This window comes from Podarcis gaigeae (genome assembly GCF_964106915.1).
Source record: "Podarcis gaigeae genome assembly, chromosome: 3".
Taxonomy (NCBI): domain Eukaryota; kingdom Metazoa; phylum Chordata; class Lepidosauria; order Squamata; family Lacertidae; genus Podarcis; species Podarcis gaigeae.
The window spans coordinates 78,758,610-78,779,258 of NC_139680.1; the positions used below are offsets into that span (position 1 = coordinate 78,758,610).

Consider the following 20,649-nt stretch of genomic DNA (forward strand, 5'->3'; position numbering starts at 1 on the left):
TCTATTGGTTCCCACTAGAACCAATAGATTCAATTTACAAGAAAGAAGATTCCAATGAAACATAAGGAAGAACTTTATGACATTAAGAGCAGTTCCACATTGGAAGGGCTCCCTCAGGAGGTGGTGGGTTCTTTTTCCTTGGAGGTTTTTAAGCAGAGGTTGGATGGACACCTGTCATGTATGCTTAGGTTGAGGTTCCTGCATTGAAGGGAGTTAGGGCAGATGAACCTCAGGATCCCTTCCAACTCTACAATTCTATGATTTCATGATCTGGTGGCCTGCCACCACATTGTGCAATCCTCTTCTAGTTTTGTTTGAGAGTAGGTCACACTCCTAAAAACACATCAAACTAACAAGTTATTTGGAGGGACCACAGCATGTGTACTTATGTTCTGTGAAGCAGGTGATAATGCCAAGGAAAGTGACCTAGAACTGCAGGATAAATTTAGGGTGCAAACCAGACAAGTGCAGTGAGGTCTGTGTTCTTTCAACCAGAAATCTCTCTCCAGCCAGCACAGTTTTCTTCACCTGTCATAAGCACAACTAGACAAACCAATAGGAATCTGGTAAGTGAAACTTGTAGGGAGACTGTAACACACAGCTGAATCTAGGCTTTCAGCTTGCCACTCCCCTACTTGCTTAAGACAGGCAATAACTGCCCCCAGGCAAGCAGCCAAGTGGAAAACCGGACTTGCTTTTCTTTCCACCAGCAGAGCAGTTTTCTGCTGCAAAGGCAAATGCTGCACTCATATCTCTCTAATTCTTCTGCTCCCTGGATGCTGAATAGAGAAAACAAAGGGAGAGCCACAAATACATCCCACAGCATTACACTTAGTTTTCTTATCTGGGGAAATGCAACAGCACAGTGCCTGCACACACACCTCCTCACTGTTGGCATTAAAGACAACAGAGACAAAGAGAGTATAATGTTGTGTTGCTGCAGTTGGAGAAAAACATTGACTAAGTACCAACCACCAGTGGGAACTCTCTACTGTATTGTTCAACTCTTCTATTTCTGTCACCCACATACAGATGGTATCCGCATCCTCTTAAAATGTACATTTTAACTTTAAATATTAATAAAGCAACACTGGTTTTTCTTTAAAAAAATCTCAATGAGCTCTTAAAACAATCAAGTATAAACATTTCTACCCCATATTTTGTTTAATATCATTTCAAAAGTACTTCTGGGAACAATCCAAGGTCTTCACATCAGGGCCAACATTTGAAAATCAGTCATGTTATGGGGATGGGTGATCACTTCTGTTTCAGATAGTAAGTTATAATAGTTGCTTGTTATTTTCCCTTTTCACTGAGGACACAAAACACACACTTCATATCAATTGAGAACTGCAAAGTACACACTTTCAACATGCCACATTTTGTTATTGTTAAAATAATCTATTATGATGATGGTGAATTCCCAGTGTTATTTCTCCTATGTAATAAACTCCTCAATTGAATGAAAATTACTTTAGAAGTGCACCTGACCCCACAATCTTGGGGCAGCAACTTACTTTATATTTTGTTGTTTGGTTCAGATACAATGCACATTTCATTTATATATTGGTACCAGCTGAGCATGGTGCGTTCATGATTCACAGTGTTGTGTACTGAATTAACTTGAAAAGAATTGGGCTCCAACTTTATATGAAATTGTATCACAAACAGCAGAAATTTAAAATGCATATGCATCCTTTTCTTGACCTTTAACATGCTATTTATTCATTATTTCAACTTTTATGCTGCCTGCTCATATAAATATATAAAAAGCAGTATGCAGTAAAGTAACATGTAATTAAGAATTACTCATCTGATGAGAAATCATACACTTTTACATAAAATAGCCAGAATACACAAATCTTTCAATCCAACACAATCAATTGAACCAACGTTTCCCACAAAGTGAAACATTCCTCTTGTATTTCCTGTTATCTGCAGTAGTAAGAATTTATCCAGTTTCTCCAAGAGTGAATAATGGATATTTCATTTGGCATGATTCATTCCTGAAGCAAGTGGTTCAGGTTTTGATCCAAAATAGGATACTGATGTGTTGCGTAATTTTAAAACAAAACAAAATATCTAGAGATCAAACGAAGTTCCTTTTCTATGAAACGAAAAGAGGAGTCCATTTTCCTAGTCCTAAATCTGCTCACTTTGAAAATGAAAGTAACATGGAAGTTACTTAATAAAAGTTAAGTAAATTGAACTACAGTGATACCTCGGGTTACAGACGCTTCAGGTTAAGCGTTTTCGGGTTGCGCACCACACTGAAGGCGCAAGTACCGGAATGGGTTACTTCCGGGTTTCAGCGCTCACACATGCGCAGAAGCGCTAAATTGTGCTTTGCGCATGCACAGAAGCACTGAATCGCCACCCAAGGTTCCACTGTACTGAATTAAAAAGATACAGAAAAAGCTACAATTTAAAAACAAATAAATTGGATGCTTATTTAAAAGATATTTGCCATCTGAAATTTCAGTTAGATTATGCATCTCTTAAATTAAAAAGGAAATGTGAATCAAATGTCAACATTTTAATAATAACATTTTAACTATAGCTAAATTTGCCCGTCATACCACGCCATAGTTTAGCACAACATGCATGAACTGGAAGAAGCCTGAGCAAGCCTTAGGCTCATGTGCTCCCCTCTCCTCCTACCATGTGGCTGGGAACAGGAGTTCAGAAGCTTTTGCTTTTAATTAGCCATCAAACTATTACTATAACATCATCTATAGCTGGTTTCAAACAACCCGATTTCAAACTGGTTTCTGAAGCTGGCTTGTTTAAACGAATTCTACAATACATAATTGGTATAAACCAACATTCTAGATCCGGCTGACACAGCAAGCTATGGTTAACCAAAAGTGGGTCTGAAATGTTTTGGACTCTTCCTCCCAACTGTGAGGAAAGGAGGCAACACATGAACCAGAAGATGGGTCGAGTTTGTTGCAGCTGTCATAATAAATTACAGTTTAGCATGACATACAAACATGACCCTTGCCTGCATTTTGTTGTAAAATTCTGAACCAAAACATATCTGATCATACTGGGTGGGGAGCACAGGCTTAGGGACCGAATGCTTCCCTCCGGTCCTCTCCATCCTGTCCCTGGGACTCTCCCCATGTCATGTCTTGCCTCCTTTGTAGGCCACACAGACCCTCCTTGGGCAACACCCATTACTGGCCCTGATCCACATCTCCCATGCTGTTGCATGACTGGAATATGTCATTGACCGTGATGATGCCTCTTGCCTGCCTGGATGAAGGCTAATGGAAAGGCGTGTGAAGAAACGTTTGACTTTTGCATGGCTGGGATTTAGTCCGCTGTACATGATGCTGAAAAACAACAACACTGCTATGACTAATAAGTTCCAACCCTGGCTTCCAAACGTTCAAGGCTCTTAGGATTTAGGTAAATGTTCCTGCTTAATATCCTTATTATCAGAGAAAGCTAAAGAGAAATCCTTCCCCATTTTTCCCCTAAGCAGATATACGGAAAGGACAAGCACCAGAAGGTTTGGTTTATGCTTTGGGGGCTAAGATAGAGTCTACTGAGTTGTAAGCCAACTCAATAAACAAGTCTAGAATTTAAGAATGTAGGAACATAATAAGCGCCTGCTAGATCAGCCAATGGGCCATCTAGTCTAGCATACTGTTCTTACAGTGTCCAACCAGATGCCCAGGGGAGGTGTGGAAGCAGAAGCTAAGCTCAACCACTCTCTGCCCACCTTTAATTCTCAGCAACAGGTATTCAGAGGCTTACTGCCTCTGACAGTGGAGGTGGAACACGTCTACTAAGAATTAAGTCCTATTAGGATTAGAATTGCAGTCTAAATGGTTATAGGAATTATAGCATGCATGTTTAGGAAACTGTAACTAGCTCATTTTCTCACTGACTTATTTTTTATATATTCCTTGGGTTACATCTGAATTTGGGAACCATGGTGATCTGCTTTTGCCAAAGGAAGGGGAATGGTTTTGGGGTTTTTTGGCCACTTCCTTCTTCTCCTTGCAGCCCCCTGTAAATCTACTGTGGGTGGTCAGGGACCCTTGGGAGCAGCACAAGTGGTGGCCCTGCCAATGGGTTGCAGAGGGTCAATATGGCCAACGCTCACAGCGCTAGTAGTCTCTTGTACCGTTGTTCATTGTGTGTGTGAGGTCATCCATGGCTATCAAAAGGAGAGCTAGTCCAGTAAAGTTGCCAGGGAAAGAAAATAACACCAGGAGAGAAACTTCTGGAGGATGGCAGACTTCCTATCGCTGCTGTAAATGGATATACTTGACCAAATTATTACGGTTCTTTTTTTAAAGGGCGAGAGAAGAATCTTGCTAAATATTAGTGCTGAACTTTAATAGTTCCTTAAAAGTTTGTTTTATTACAAACTTGATACAAGACAGGTGGAGTATCGGGCAACATAATCCTTGCTTCATTCTTTTCACTGTATAGCAGTCAAAATGGTTGGAAAATAGAAAAATCTGTTTAACACATAGTTCGTATGTACTCAAGAAGTAGGTTAAAAATACCCTATTGCTGCCTGGTACATAGCTTGCAATGAGGGATGAAATACTAAGAGTTCAAAATGTGGCTTTAAAAATAATGTATTTTTAAAAACACCCTGATTTATTAGAATAATTGTAGTTATTAGGACCCCACCATAAACATCATGGATTGGGGTTTTAACAATGGCATTCTTATTTAAATTGCTTACCTTATCAATCATCTTGCGAGCTTCTACTTCCTCAGCATTGGGATTTTCCAGTTCAATAGTGTAAGTACCTTTATCACTTTGGTCATCCTCCTCCTTTTCAACAGCCACCGAAACGACCGGGCTTTTAATCTTTTTCTCCATGTCCTCAGTTGTACTTGGTCTGTTCCCAAGACTTCCAGAACTTCTCAATAATGCAGTTTGTAAGAAAGGCAGTGCAGCAGAAGGCTCTTCTGACTTTTGCTTCAGAAGTTTTGCATGTACTGCTCTTTGTTGGGCAGAGCTATTCTGTGAAGGTGGTAAACTGCCTTTGGAGTCGCCTGATGCAGGTCTCACTTTTTCAGTTCTTGTAGGGGGTGCCGGAGAAGATGTTTCAGGGAGCAGAACTCCCACGTTTTGAGAAAAGGAATAAGATCTCCTCTTCCGGGAATGGCCTTCATCAAAAAACTCGATCATAAAAGCAGTCTGACTAACAGTTGGCTGGTCTGAATGTTTCTCTGTGTCCTGGGATTTTGTGTGCAATTTTTTCTGCTCAGCATAATGATGCCTTAACTGTTCTTCAAGTGCTGCCCGTCTACTGTAATGCCTGTGTGCTCCGGCATTTTCTGAATCGCTCTGTGTCCCATCATCATGTTTATTTCCTGCAAAGACAAAACAAAACATAGATATCTAGCTCTACATGAGCAGCAGTAATGCGGAAAGAACCTCCGAAAGTTAAGTGAATACAGAGACAATATTTGCTTTTCTGTTAGAAGCTCAACTGTCTGTTAGTAACAAGCTCTGCAAGCTTCCCATAGCAACAACAGACACATTCAGACTTGCCATGCACAATGGAGTCTTTTGCCAGCTAATCAGTGAGGGAGATGCATTTGAATTGTCTTATTCAGAAAACAGTCCAGTTCCCAATCATGCTTGATGATGAAATGTGAATGTGCTACAACAGCTATACCAAAATTAGCAGATCAGTATGTCTTCTATATATTTTTTATAGAATATTTATTAAGATTTTTTATAATAATACAAAAAAATGAAAAATAAACAGTAACAAAAATACAAAATAAAAATAATTAAACACACACCATTTTTTCATTGCTTATTTTCCTTTAACCTGTTTCCCGGACCTCCTCATACCTCCCTTTTTTGTATTCCACTTCAAGTTGTTGGTTCAGCAAATCCTTACCATTAAATTTTTACCTGTTTATAACCCTTTTTTCATATTATCTTAAAGCATTACAGCTGGAAACCACTTAATTTCTATCCAACATAGTATGTCTTTTAAACTGTATTAGTACCTAGCTACAAATAACTCATGAGCTAGAAAACAAACCTTTGCTTCTAAACATATTCCATGAAGGGTAGAAAGTAAAACAGGAGGTAACAACTGTACAGTTGCCACTATCAGTGGAAAGCTTTTGGCAAAAGCTTAGGTTTGGAACATTAGAGTTGTTTTCCCAGAATAATTTTCCAGTTAGTTATCAGTGTGGTTTCCGGAATACAATTCTTTATTAGCAGCAATAAACAATTATGGTTTTCCCCATATAATGAACGGAGACAGAGCAAAATAGGGCAGCTTTAGACTTTTAAAAGAACCGTTTTATGACTGCAACTCTGTACCCACTTATCTGGGAGTAAGTCCCTTTCAACTCAGTGGGGCTTAATTCTAAGGAACCATATTTAGGATTGTGAGATGCCTAGAGAAAATGTTTTAGGTGAACACTGAATATTTGAAAGTAAAGGAAGTTTGAATGTATACAAAATCAAACATTGTAAGAAAATATATATTTAAAGAGATTAACAAGGTCTTACTATAGTTATACAAGCAACAGAATGTCTCAAGGTATGTCCACATAATTTCTGGTCTGTGCAGTCCTGCATCAGTTCCCGTCCCTGCTGGGCTACCTCAGCACACCTAAGGCATACTTGGGATTTGGCTATTGCACAGCCTTCAGTCATAACCATTCCTAGCCAGAAAACACAAGCCCTTTGTAGCCTGCTTTTGACCAAGAACTGTTGTGCCAGGTTTGATCTGCTGCAAGCAGTTGTTACACAGCCTTTTGTCCATGCAATTAGTTATCTGGAAGCTCATGCTAGAGATGGTTGAAAATGGCTGTGGACTGCACTGCTAATCTTCAGTATAGTTAACTGGTGCAATATATTTATGAGTATAGCAGTTACAAACTGAGAAAATCAAAAAGCCCAGAACTGTAGTTAGATACAAAGATGCTCAATTTACAAAGTACGATAAGAAGGTAGTCCATCTTCAGAACACTGCGACCTTCCTGGGATATGGGCTCTTCAACCTGCTGTTCTAAATTTACATTTAGTAGTAGAATAAATGCTGATTATGGAAATTGCACTAAAATTGGCTTGAGAATTCATTAAAACATGCTAATGGTATCTTATGCAAATTTTGCTGCTAAAGAGCAACCTTCTTTTAATGCATAATATGCAAAATTACTTACAGGATACCATTTAAAGTTTTGAGTTAATTAGTTACAGTTCTGGAAGAATTTTCAAATAAGAGTTCTAACTTATATGAATTAGTTACAGCGTTCTATTTTACACTGAGTGTGCCAGAGTAAGTTCCTTAATAGAAGAAATAAAAACACGTTTCAGCTGAAATAATTTAAAAATATATACTTATTTTTGAGTGAGTATACTATGTATTACCATTACAGACTAAATATCACTCATAAGATCAGACAAACCACCCTGAGATTTGTATGAAGTATAATAATATAACTGCCAGTCAGTAGGAAGATGTGGGTGAGGAATAAAGTGAAATAATGTTTTAAAAATATGAGTTGTAAAGGACTTTGATTTAGTAAGGGTAATCTGAAAGGCAAACCAAAGGAAAGTTTTTCAGTCAAACTTAAATCACTGAGCTGATAAAAAGGAATCAGAAAATTAGAAAACAATTTAAACCTGTTAAAATTATTAAGTTGAAGTCTATGACCTATATTCACTCGCTTTATAAAGCTTGATGAAATGTTCATCTCCATTTTTCTTATGTCTGCCCAAAACCCATTTTAAGCAGCTTGATTTCCCCCCCTTCAACCATTCGCCACTTATTGAACATTAAACTTTATTGAAAAGTGATGCTTGAACATGGATACATTTTTAATCTTTTGTGAAAACAATATTAGCAAGTTTGCTTTGGTATTTGTGTTTTGTAAATGTACCAATGCTATAACATCATAAGCTTTGAATAAAAAGGTACAATTTGGGGGGGGGGAGGTGTCCTGGCAGAATTGGTTGTCACTTGATGCTTTGTCTAAAACATTCTGGTCTGTAAGAATTCTAACAGAGTGTAGTAAATGTTTACAGTTCCAGTTAGCATACTTACGGCTGAATATTCAAGACAAAGGAAATAAATACAGCTGAAATTATTTGTTTTACCTTTCAGTCTCTTCAAGTAGACTGGAACATCACTCTTAATACTTTTTGAATCTTCCTCGGTTGATTCCCAGATCATTGTTGGGGGATTGTTTTGTGCTAACCAGTTTGCCACTTTGCTCTCCGGGGCCATCATCACAGTTTGAAGCCCAGGAAGATCCTGGGCACCAGAAGGAGAAGGCTTCTTAGATTTGTGGCGCTGATCTGGAGTGAATTTTGTAACATGATCTTTGATGGTTACTTTTCCTGGGGTGCTGTCATCAAATTCAATAGTAAATGAAGCATGCCCTGCCCCTGCTATGTGTGTGTCTTTTGTTGGGATCTCATGAATAGTACCCTCAGGTATTTGGGAATGTTGATGGAATTCCTTTGTAGGGATTTCAAAATAACTTGGCTCCCTACAGAAAGGATAATTTTCTTCTTCACTTGCAGCTGCAGATTGCTCCTCAGCTTGCTTGCCATCTGTGCTGCATCCTATTAAGAAAAACAAAGAAATTGAAATTCTCCAATATTGCAAAAGCCGAGGCTTCAAGGAATTTCAGAGTTCACATAAAAGCCAGGAGACAATTCTTGGGAAGGACATAAGAAGAGCCCTGCCAGATCTGATCAAAGGCCTATTTAGTCCATCATCCTGTCTCCCAGTTGCCTGTGGGAAGCCCACGAGCAATGCAGAAAGACTGAAAAATATAGCTCCAGAATTGCAAGTCTTCTCTGTTGATAGTTCCATATTGAAGACAGGCATGAAAGTACGTGCACATCTAACCAAAAGAAAGCTCACTAAGAATGCCAAAGAAACAAGTTCATGGGTATCAAAAGATTACACAATTGAATAGAGCCATGGGGAGGGGTATCTTTGTCTTCATGAAGTCCTGAAGAGTAAATATGAACTTGGCTTTAATTCAGATTTTAATATATCCCTGCCAATGGAAGCAAATAAGCTAGATTGCAGCGACTCAAGACACTTCTGAAAATCCAATGCCGAAAAGTACAGTGCAGGAAAGGAAGATAAAATTAAAATGGAATGTAACGTCTATAAGCAGTAAGAAACATGCAGAAGTTTGTAAATATCTTGCTTTTTGATGGATAAAGAAGCCGGAGAAGAGAGGAACAATGTACATTCTGAATAAATGCTAAATCCAAGCTTTTGTGGAGCTGCTAGCAAAACATTATGCATTCAGCACAATAAGCTTGCTTGCCAAGTATTAGAGATTTGAATGCACCACAAGCAACTGCTGCTGAAGTGAATACTGGTAAGTCGATTCCAATGGCTGAATGGAGCAATATCATTTATTTTTCAAGATGCACATAAAGTAACAAAACAGATAACTTTAAAACACTAACACATTTTAAAGAAATCTACTAACATATTTACTCTGTGGATGAAAATGGTACAATGTCATGCAAAATGCATTTTAAAATGGGCAGCACAGCAAACAGAATATTCACAATGATTTTCAGGAGTCATGTCATTTAATTTTACTATCGTTTCTCTAGAAAGAAGCAGCTAAAAAGCTGGGGCTGTGTTTCATGTTAAAGAGTTAATGAATTCCAGCGCAACATACAGCTGAAGACATTGGGGAATGAATGTTATTGGCAAGGGATCAGAGAACTGGTACACAGTATCCTGTGATCTTCAGCTTCAACAGAAAAGCAGCTGATGAGGTTTACTTTGTTTTACCACAGTGTTAAAATATAAAATACTTGACCAATTTTAAAAGATTATTCCAATTAAGATTCACAGTTTTATCAACATCTCCTGCCAAGACTAAATAAGAACTAGGAAAATTGCTCTGGAATGCACATTTTTGCTCCACTTTCTGTGCGAAAAGGTAGGTTTTTAAATTACTTTTAAACTGTCTATCTTTTCTACGGTAATTACCTTGGTAGAAACTGGTAAAGAGATTTCCTCCACCTCCCAGACAATTAAGATCTATAATACATCCTCTTAATTAAGCAACAAAAATTGCTCACACAAGAACGCATACATTGGCCCAGATCAAAAATTGCTCATGTGCAACTTCTCATGCTGCTAGGTGCCTCCCTCCTGCTTCAGCCCACATTTCCATATCCCATATTATTCTGGAGGGTACTATAACCTTCAGGAGCAGCTTTACAGGGGACTCAGGTGGAGAATGGGGTTGGAATCCCCTGTTGAACAAGTGACATTCCGCTTTTGTATCCTTGGCTTGAGGCCACTCTATAAAATGTCTTAGTTTTATTAGTTATAGCACAAAAGACAAAAAGCTACCAGTATACTAACTTTGGTGGGTTAAAAAGTCAACTTCCTCCAATTAGGTTTTTGGACCCTGAATTGATGTTGCTGTTGCTTTGGGGAGCTGTGCTAAATCACTTCTTAAGAGGGAAGTTGTTAATAGATTTTAAATATCCTTACCTTTTCTAGTAAGCACTGTAGCATGCAAAGAGTTAACAGTTCAAAAATGAGTTCTCTGCCAGGATACTGTGTACTACAACAGTGATGGGAAACAATCAGGCAAGTTGCTTAACTACCATGCAATGCAGAACTGGATGTACATGAAATGAATGGTATCTGTACAAGAATGACAAAATGTGAGCTTCTACGGATTTGAAATCAGGAAAGTAGCCGAGGCTTCTGGAGATGAAAAACAGCAAGGTTTTGCTTTCAATGGAAAACAGCACAGTGAAGGAAGCAAGAAATGCTCAGGGCAGAAAGCTGGTAGGGAACAGGAGGATAATAAGAGCAGGTGTTAACAGCAAAGCCAGGAGCTAAGAGCGAAGCTGGGTAAAGTAGTAAGGGGTGGCCTGCAGGGAAGTCCATGGAAGGAAGAACAAAGACAGAACAAGTCTGTTTTAATATGTGATGCTTTCGGAGAAGCAGTTAGGATGGGTTCTGGATTGAAAGAAGTAAAAGTGCTTGTTTATATGAAGGAGACGGATTCTGCAGGAGTGGGAGCTAATAGACCAGAAGTGCAATGATACTTATCGTCTCAACTGTTCTAGGAAGAATTCAATAGCTGGAGATTGAAATATTAGCACTGTGCTTTATCAAATACACTCTGTTACAATATATTGCTTGGCAGCCAAGTTATTTCCAACTCTGCTGTCTTCTTGTAAATTCTTCACTATTAAACAGGCAGCTCAGTGCTCCCAAAATTGGGGTGTGTTCATAGTTAAAACCTGTTAAAAGTTTAAAGAATTACAGTGCAATTTACTGTTTAACATGTACAGTTTCATAGAATCTGACAATCATTAAAAATGCAAGTAACAGATGCAAAGAAAGCTGTAGTCAAGAACCAAGAAAATAAAATCAAAGAGATCTAGCTGGAAATAAATTATAAAAAGTTTGCAACCAGCAAATATTCACTATCAAAGCTAATCTGTAATGTTCTTTTTGGGTGGGGCCGGTTATAAAGGCATCATGACCTTAGCAGTTCAATAATTGTTTCAAGGGTATTTCTTCCACGTAACAGATTTTTAACTAGTCAGAATGTATAAATGGAGATTTGTTTCAGAGCTCTCTGGATAACCACGAGAAACGAGAAATATATAAATGGCACAGAAATATGAGCATAATTAATTAAGCATGTTTTGCTCTTGGTTTTTGTTTTGTTTTGTTTTATTAACCACCAGTACTTCTAAGTTCAAAAGTACCCCTAAAGTGTGTTTGCAACTCCCCATACCCAAGTCAATTAGAAAATGTGTTTTGATAGAAAGTTAATAGCATAAGTGAACCTACAATAAAAAGTTGCTATGTAGACTGCTCTCATTCAGGATTCCTGCCAACCAGCCATGCTCTCTCCTATGATATTACATGTGTTCCTCATTTTCCCGATAATCAGTCAGTATTTGATGCACAATAAGCACATTCAATCCTCACTCCACTGTATGCAATTATTTTCCAAAAGCAGGGTTGTGGTTTTAGATGAGCATTTTTATACATCTGCAGATCCTTGGATTGCACTGAGCTGATACCGCATCCTTGTGTATTGATGGTGCCATTTTGGTTACCTAAGGAATGGCACAATTATATATGATGAAATTTTACAAATGTGTGCTGGGGGTGCATTGTCACTGTTCCTCAAACATTTAAAGTGATGATATAAAGCTAGCAAATCTACTCAGTTAAAACATCATTAATCTATAAGGTAGTACAGTGGTACCTCTGGTTACAAACTTAATTCGTTCCAGAGGTCTGTTCTTAAGCTGAAACCGCGCTTATCCTGAGGTGCGCTTTTGCTAATGGGGTCTCCCGCTGCATGCATGCCTCTGTCATGCGATTTCTGTTCACATCCTGGGGCAAAGTTTGCAACCAGGAGCAGCTACTTCCAGGTTAGCGGAGCTTGTAACCTGAAGCATTCGTAACCAGAAGCATTTGTAAGCAGAGGTACTACTGTATTTCTTCCATGGGGAAAATAGTAGTTTGATATCCAAGATATTCTTTCACAAAGAACAAAAAAGGATGATGCTTTAAAGACAAGATATAAAGACTGAACATTTTAACAACTAGTAAAAATGACTCAAGCGGGCATACAAGGGGAGACAATCAAATTTCAGATACACATTTAAATCTGGAAATCTTTGTTCACAATCCCTCACTTATGCTTACTATTAAAGAAGCTTGAGCCTTTCAGAAAAGTCTGATATTTATAAATAATGCATTACAGATTTTAATCTAGCTCCAGTTTCAATACACCAAAGTGAAGAACAGTATATTAGCCTCAAAGGTCACAGACTTTTGTTTGCAACTCTCCAAATAAGGTAGGTACAATTAAAAATGGATTGCTCAGTAGATTGATTTTGTTTCAAAACCACAGTCTAGTCAGCCATATTTGGGACTGGAAAAGACTTTTCCTTTGAATTAATACCCTAGATTGCATGCAATGGTCATTTCATGGACAGCATGGAGGACTGCAGTAGAATCAGCATAAATGGGGTGCCACAGCTTGCACCAATGAAAGCACTTTTCATTAAGACAAAGCTATCATTGGATACCACCCACTGAATTTTCTTGTGTTGCTTATCATGCAGTGTCTGTTTTTCCCCTGCAAGAAAATCCAGTTACTATTATTCAATATTTATCCCAGTCTGAAACGAATATCAATCTGAAAAATGTGCTGTAGGCTTTGGAAGGAGAATCCATTCCAAGAAGTGACTAATGCAACAGATAACTTATATACCTCTTTCATATTCAGGACCATAAATCATATCAATATTCTTTTCTCATAGAAGGGAAGGCTTGAATCAGCACAATCCATTATAAACTTGAGTTTTGGGAATCAACAATAGACTTCAGCACTCTTGGGAGATCAGTTCAGAGCACACCATATTGATGTATATAGAGTACTATATTTAACTGCCAAAGATAATTGAAAGCTTATAGCCTTGAAATAAAGTATGTTACTAAAAAGCTAGAAACATTCAGCACACTGAGGTAGGCATTTATTTTTTGTAAGGATTTATTAAAGTAAGATATAAAAAGTAAGGTGACAAATAAGAGTAGTAGGTAGTTTAAAATAGTACATTGTATGTGTAATGTATGTGTATCTGCACCATCCTAAATCATGTTTTCTGGATCCATAGCAGAGAAAACAGATCAACATTACCAAATATACCAAAAGTAAAGTCTATAACACCTGATCTGAGCCCACTGAGGTTTGCTTGCTGGGACATTTTCCATTACAGGTTTCTACTAAGGCTGAAAAACAGTAATACCAAAATAATCTTATTAATTTAAGTCTATAAAGGCTAATTGTATCTAGTTGGCTTAGCAGAAACTAATCTCCTCTATCAATCTCCTCATTAAACCATGCCCCATCTGCTATATTATATACGTTCCCTTCAAAATAATACCAATTTTCAGAAGTGCAAAGTGGTGAAGCAGTTTTGGTAAATTGAGTATGCCAGTTCAGGCTTGTTTTAAGTTACTTACAAAAGTTATTAACAAACAACCAAGGCCTTAATTTATAAACTAGCTGCTATGAAGTAGACCAAAATCTCACATTGAATGCCATTAAATCTATGCCCAAGAAAATATATTTTCTTATCATATTTATATAGCAAACTGCATGCAAACTCCAATGTAACATTTATGTTTCATGAAGAAATAACAATGAAGGACCGATTACATGTGAAAAACGTAACAGTGGAATAAAACTGAAAGTTGATTCTGAAGATATATTTGCATATAGATTCCAGCTCATTCCTACTCATGGAACTTTCATCCAAAATGCAAGATAATTTTTCTTACTATTTTTTTACATGGAGGAAAAAGACTATGATTGATTGACCGGGGAGACATGCACAGCCTCAATTGTCAACAAAAGCTAGTGCTCCTGTTGATGTCTTAAGCTTGTTATGGAATGAAAAGGAAAGCTACTGATGTGATTGCTCCTGAGTGCCTCTCCAATCTGTAGAAACGTGGTACTCAGGTGAGCTCCATCCTATGTAATGGGTTGGACAATGCTTGGAGCGCAGGTGGCGCAAGTCACAGAGTGAATGGAACCAAACACTGATTGGTGATAACTGCACCTACCATGTGGCAGTGGCGGCAGCAGAGAATGTGCATTTCTCTGCCACCACTGCATTCTTGGTAAATCACCAGGCAGAGCAGTTTCAGAGGATAAATGGGCTTATTAGGTCCAGTCCAGTAATGAAAACATTGTATGGGGGCTCCAGCCCAATTACAGCATGCAAGTAACCTATATTTCTCTATCCACTTTCTTCACATCAGGTGTAATCTTGTAAACGTCTATCATGTTGCCCCTTACTTGCCCTTTTTCTAAACTAAAAAGCTAAGTAGTCTATGTAGGGAAGTTGCTCCAGCTCACTGATCATTTGTGTGCACTTATTTGCAGCATTTGCAGCTCTACCATATTTTAGATAGATAAGATACACTTTTTAATTTTTGGGATGTGGCAACTAAAACTGTGTACTGTATTCCAAATGTAGCTGCACAGACTTGTATTAAGGAATTACAATATTCAAGTTTTCATTTTTGGTCCTTTCAGTTGACATTTTTGTTTAATGATCCACAGTGACCTCAAGTTCTCTTTCCTGGTTAGTGTACTTTAATTCAGAATCCATCAATGTACATGTGGTTAGAATAATTTGCCCCACTGAACATCATTTTATGCTTCCATTGAACCTCATTTGACATTTTGTTGGACTTTTCACCTACTTTAGTAATATTTTACTCACTGTCCAATTTGATACATTCGGACATGACTAAATGACTAAACAACAATTTTCAATAATTATGGCAATAATTATGGCACAATCTGCAAACAGGGCCACCTCATTGCTTACCCTAACTCCAAAAAGCAAAATGGAATATAAAAGCAATATTGAATATAAAGACTTTTGATATATACATGCCAGGTTTTTTCCCCCTTGAAACATTGAATATAATATTAATACACAATTAGGAAATGTCAGAAGGCTGTAATAACTATGTGGTTCTATCTGACTAAATCATACTTGGAGTAGAACCATTATATTCAATGAACGTTAGTCATCACTAAATCAATTCTATTGATTTCAATAGGTCTAAGAATGACTTAGTTGAACATAACTGACAGGCCAACCTATTTTCAGGTGTAACAACAAGAATATGGGACACATTAGTGAGTTTAAGTGGAGTTGCTAACTTTTGTTTTTACTGAACTAACAGATAATTACAGCTTGTCAAATAGCCCTTACTAAGCCTAAACTAGACATTATGGAGAGATGTATAAGCACCACTAATAAGCATTTCGCAGATAACTTGTAGAAACATAATTATATCATTATTTCCCCATCCCACTTGCAAGGGGTAACCAATGAAACAGAGCAGTGGGCAAGGATATGCTAATATGGTATCGTTTTCAGCTGCATGTTAACTGGACCTGCATGTATCCCCATAAGCTTGGGCTATGCCAGGGATGGGGAACACATGGCCCTCCAGATGAAATTGGACTCAACTCTAACTGCCCCAGTTGATATGGCCAAGAGTCCAGGATGAGCTCTGTAGTCCAATAACATTGAGGTGTGGGGAGTGTGGGTGGCATAGGCTCCGACTGCTAGGCTTTGCAGTACAATCCTGAATTTTTCTGCTCAATAGGACTTACTTCTAGGTAAGTGACTATATGATTACAGCCTCCCTAATTCACCAGAAAAGAACTCTATACCTATTTTTTATAGCACAGGTATTTGAAATACTTAACATTATAGGAAAAAATGACAGTAACATGCGATAGAAACTGTAGACAGAAGCCATGCACAGCCAAAATCCCAAATAAAACTATTTTCAGAGAAACTGCTTTGTTTTCCCAAATATGTAACAAGAGACATGTCCTTCCAATGCATACATTTTATTCACATACACTTTACATTGCATAGATTTAGTAGTCTATATCCATATCCATTTTCATTACTTAAATGTCTACTACCAAGTGGCTAATATTCTAAAATCAACTGGTTTGTAAAAAATGTTTGGATCACATCAAAAGTATACAAATGGAATTCGATTGAGCACTCTCTCAATTCACTGGAGTATCTGAAAGGTAAAAAGCCAGTGGCTCAATTCCACCTTTGGTACATTAGTGCATGACAATATAATTCCTAGAGGAAACATTTCATATCTTTTAAGTTTTGTACAACACAAAAAATACACTGAATCAGAACAGCTCTTGGGAACAGACAAAACTTGTTTTCACTGAGAAACTGGCTTTATAGTTCCTAGTCCCCAATAATACACTTTTAGGTTGCAATCTTATACATATTTTCCTGGGAGTAAATCAGTGGGGCTTACTTCTGAGCTGACATGCATTGTTAATTTCCCCTAGATAAGTGAATGGCTGTCATTAATTCCTATGGAGGGGAAAAAACAAATCTATGACATTTGATATGACTGGCACATTGTGACCAAAACCTGCCACCCGGCCATTGCCACTGACTGATCCAACCTCCACTGAAAGATGCCAATATGTACACAGACACAGGGCCCCACAGTTTAGTGATATTTTCTTCTTCCTCCCACACCAAAATGGCAAGTATTTAGTTAGTTTACATGAATTTTATGCTTAAATTATTGTAGACATTGTTCTCTTACCATTATTTTCTTAGACATGTGGACTGACTTAGAATATATACCAGGCCTACCAGATGTGAAATGGAGGTGGGGAAAAGCTACAAATGGATCTGATTATAAATAACCTTACCTAAAACTCCAGTTTCTTGTATTTTCTCCTCAGGTTTACTATCAGGTTTGTAACCATTCTGTTCTTCAGCTTCATCCTCACCCCACCATGATGGCTGCCCATATAATGGTGTGCCCCGAGGCATGGCAGAAAGATCTATATAAACAAACAAAATAGATTAGTCATTTGGAGCGGCAAGAGTGACACTATGAGAAAATGGTAAAGAATAGAATATGGATTGTGGCTAATGTGTTTACACTACTTCCAAAACCAAGATACAGAGTACATTGGAGCATGTAAACAGCCTAAGCTATCTACATTCTGGATAAAACAAAAGATTATCTACATTCTGGATAAAACAAAAGATTTTTATTCTGGATAAAACAAAGAAGGCCCCTTTGATTCACAATGAATAATTATTTTCCACTTTCCTTCTTTTAATTTTTTTTAATGTCTCCAAATATGCTAGTTTGGCAAAGAAATACTTGTTTTAATAAAAGTAATAAAGCATTCACCGGACTTCAAAGCTGCTGCAACAAAATTTCATTCACTTTAAAATGAAAACACATACAATGTAATGTGTCAGATAGCAAAGCCAAGCTGATTTAAGAAATACAAGGGATCTGACAATTAATTGTAGCTTTTTGTTTCTATTTACACCGTAACAGCCAGAAAAGCACACTGTTAAGAGGCAAGTGATACAGAATGAGGAGATCTTTCCTATTAGGCCACTACACAGAATGTTAATTTCTTTGCAGAACTATAACAATTAGGTACTATAACAAAGTAAGAAACAAACCTGGCAATTTTTACAATGGCATATGAGGCAATTAATGGCCCAACTCCTCTGTACCTTATCTAACTCAAAACATCTTACAGTGGCTTCTCAAAAGTTAATATATTTTAATAGCTAGAACTGACAGTACGAATTCATTTCTCTCACCTGTCACTTTCTCTTCAGATTTCAGTGTGTCTATAACTTTGTGGTGCACTTCAGCAATGGTGTCTTGTACCTTTGGCTGTGTAGCTTTGGCACTGGTTAGCTTTGATCCTTCTGCCTCCGAGGATTTTTGGGATAGCTGCAGTTGACTTGTAAACTTCTCATGCTGTATATTAGATAATTCCCCATCAAGCAAAGCAACAGAACATTAAGTATTCAACATTAAGTTTTAATAAACTACTATAAAATGAATCAATCAAGGTATTCAATATAAGCCATATTCAAAGCAGACCCATTCAAATCAACGAACTTAAGTTACCTAGGTCCATTGTTTGTACTGGATCAACTTAAGTTGGGCATCACCCAATATACTGATTCTAAACCAACTGGTTGCATTTGCAGATAATACCAAGACACAGTTTGTGTTTCCTAGCTGTGATCTGTCTGAATATATGAACCTGGCCCAGGAAATTAACCATGGATTATTTACAGAAAACATACCATACTGTTAACTTATGAACTACAGTTCACTTTAACTATGGTTTGTTGTTAAGTCAGAATCCAGGATCCTGACGTACAGTGGTGCCTCGCAAGACGAAATTAATTCATTCCGCAAGTCTTTTCGTCTTGCGAAGCACGGTTTCCCATAGGAATGCATTGAAAATCAATCAATGCGTTCCTATGGAAACCGCCTTCAGACCAGGTCCAGGGACAGTCTGTCACCCGACCTCTTCTGAAGGCCGGCGGGGGGGCGAAAGTCTTTGCTTCCCCCCGCCTGCCTTCCTGGGACAGCGGAGACTTCTCCGCTGTCCCGGGGCGATCTTAAAATGCTGGCAGGCGGCAGCGGAAGATTCGCTGCCGTCCCCCAGCATTTTAAAAGCCCCCGGGACAGCGGAGACTTCTCCGCTGTCCCGGGGCGATTTTAAAATGCTGGCGGGCAGCAGCGAAGCCTTCGCTGCCGCCTGCCAGCATTTTAAAAATCCGGGACAGCGGAGGACTTCTCCGCTGTCCGGGGCGATTTAAAAGCCCCCGGGAAGGCAGGCAGGGGGGACAAAGACTTTTGCCCCCCGCCAGCCTTCAGAAGAGGTCCAGAGGGCTCTCCAAGCTGCGGATAGCAGCCTGCTGCCCCGCGCGAGGGGCGCTCTTAAGCAAAGCGCCCCTCGCGCGGGGCAGCAGGCTGCTTTCCGCAGCCTAGGCGGGAACTCTTCTGAAGGCTGGCGGGGGAGAAGGGCTTTTCTTCCCACCGCCAGCCTTCAGAACAGCCTTCTGAATGTTGGCAGTGGGGAGGAAAACCTTCCTCCCACCGCAAGTCTTCAAGACAGGTCCGGGAACAGAGGAGAAGCGCTGCGCACCTTCCCCTCTGTTCCCGGACCTGTCCTGAAGGCTTGCGGTGGGAGGAGGGCTTTCCTCCCCACCGCCAACATTCAGAATGCTGTTCTGAATGTTGGCGGTGGGGAGGAAAAACCCTCCTCCCACCGCAAGCCCGGGAACAGAGGAGAAGCCCTTCGCGCCTTGTCCTCTGTTCCCGGACCTCCCACCGCAAGCCTTAGGACAGGTCCGGGAACAGAGGAGAAGGCGCGCTGCGCTTGCCCGCTGTCCCCGGAGATTTCCCTATGGGCTTTCGTCTTGCGAAGCAAGCCCATAGGGAAATTCGTCTTGTGAAGCCGCTAAAAAATCGGAAAACCCATTCGTCTTGCGGGTTTTTCGTTTAGCGAGGCATTCGTCTTGCGGGGCACCACTGTAATACTTGTTTGTGTTGACACCCCAGCCACTTGTTTGACAAGCAACTAGAAAAGAAGGCATGAGGCGAAGGTAGCTAGAAAATGAAATGTTCCCTGAGCTAAGAAACTATGATTGGTGCATTTCTACAAGTAGCCTTCCCTCCTTTCCTGCTTGACAACAGACTCCTTTGCCTGCTCACCTTCTCTCTGCCAAGCCCTTCTTTTCAAACCAACTTCCCTAGCTTTGCTACTGGTTTACAAAAAAAGATACACTTAAAGGGACCTCCAAATTACTAACATCTACCCAGAACTTTAAAGGGACGCAGGTGGCGCTGTGGGTTAAAGCCTCAGCGCCTAGGACTTGCCGATCGAAAGGTCGGCGGTTCGAATCCCTGCGGCGGGGTGCGCTCCTGCTGCTTGGTCCCAGCGCCTGCCAACCTAGCAGTTCGAAAGCACCTCCGGGTGCAAGTAGATAAATAGGGACCGCTTTCTAGCGGGAAGGTAAACGGCGTTTCCGTGTGCAGCTCTGGCTCGCCAGATGCAGCTTTGTCACGCTGGCCACGTGACCTGGAAGTGTCTCCGGACAGCGCTGGCCCCTGGCCTCTTGAGTGAGATGGGCGCACAACCCCAGAGTCTGTCAAGACTGGCCCGTACGGGCAGGGGTACCTTTACCTTTACCTTACCCAGAACTTTATGGTGAAAACACAATTCACCTTAGGAGGTTAACAT

General features: G+C 39.4%; 1 protein-coding gene across 40 annotated transcripts in view; it reads right to left on the minus strand.

Annotated features, from left to right (window-relative positions):
* CEP170 (centrosomal protein 170) overlaps positions 1-20,649 on the minus strand; it is a 76,480-nt gene that overhangs the window by 34,175 nt on the left and 21,656 nt on the right. For 33 of the 40 annotated variants that reach the window (XM_083732074.1, XM_083732061.1, XM_083732078.1 and 30 more), the window contains exons 6-9: positions 18,203-18,365; positions 17,281-17,415; positions 8,108-8,578; positions 4,712-5,349 (exon numbers count right to left, since the gene is read on the minus strand). In XM_083732074.1, the coding sequence (XP_083588200.1) occupies positions 4,712-5,349; positions 8,108-8,578; positions 17,281-17,415; positions 18,203-18,365 (1,407 nt within the window). The remainder of the gene's footprint in view (positions 1-4,711; positions 5,350-8,107; positions 8,579-17,280; positions 17,416-18,202; positions 18,366-20,649) is intronic. The other 7 variants (XM_083732080.1, XM_083732086.1, XM_083732084.1 and 4 more) reach the window with 1 other exon arrangement.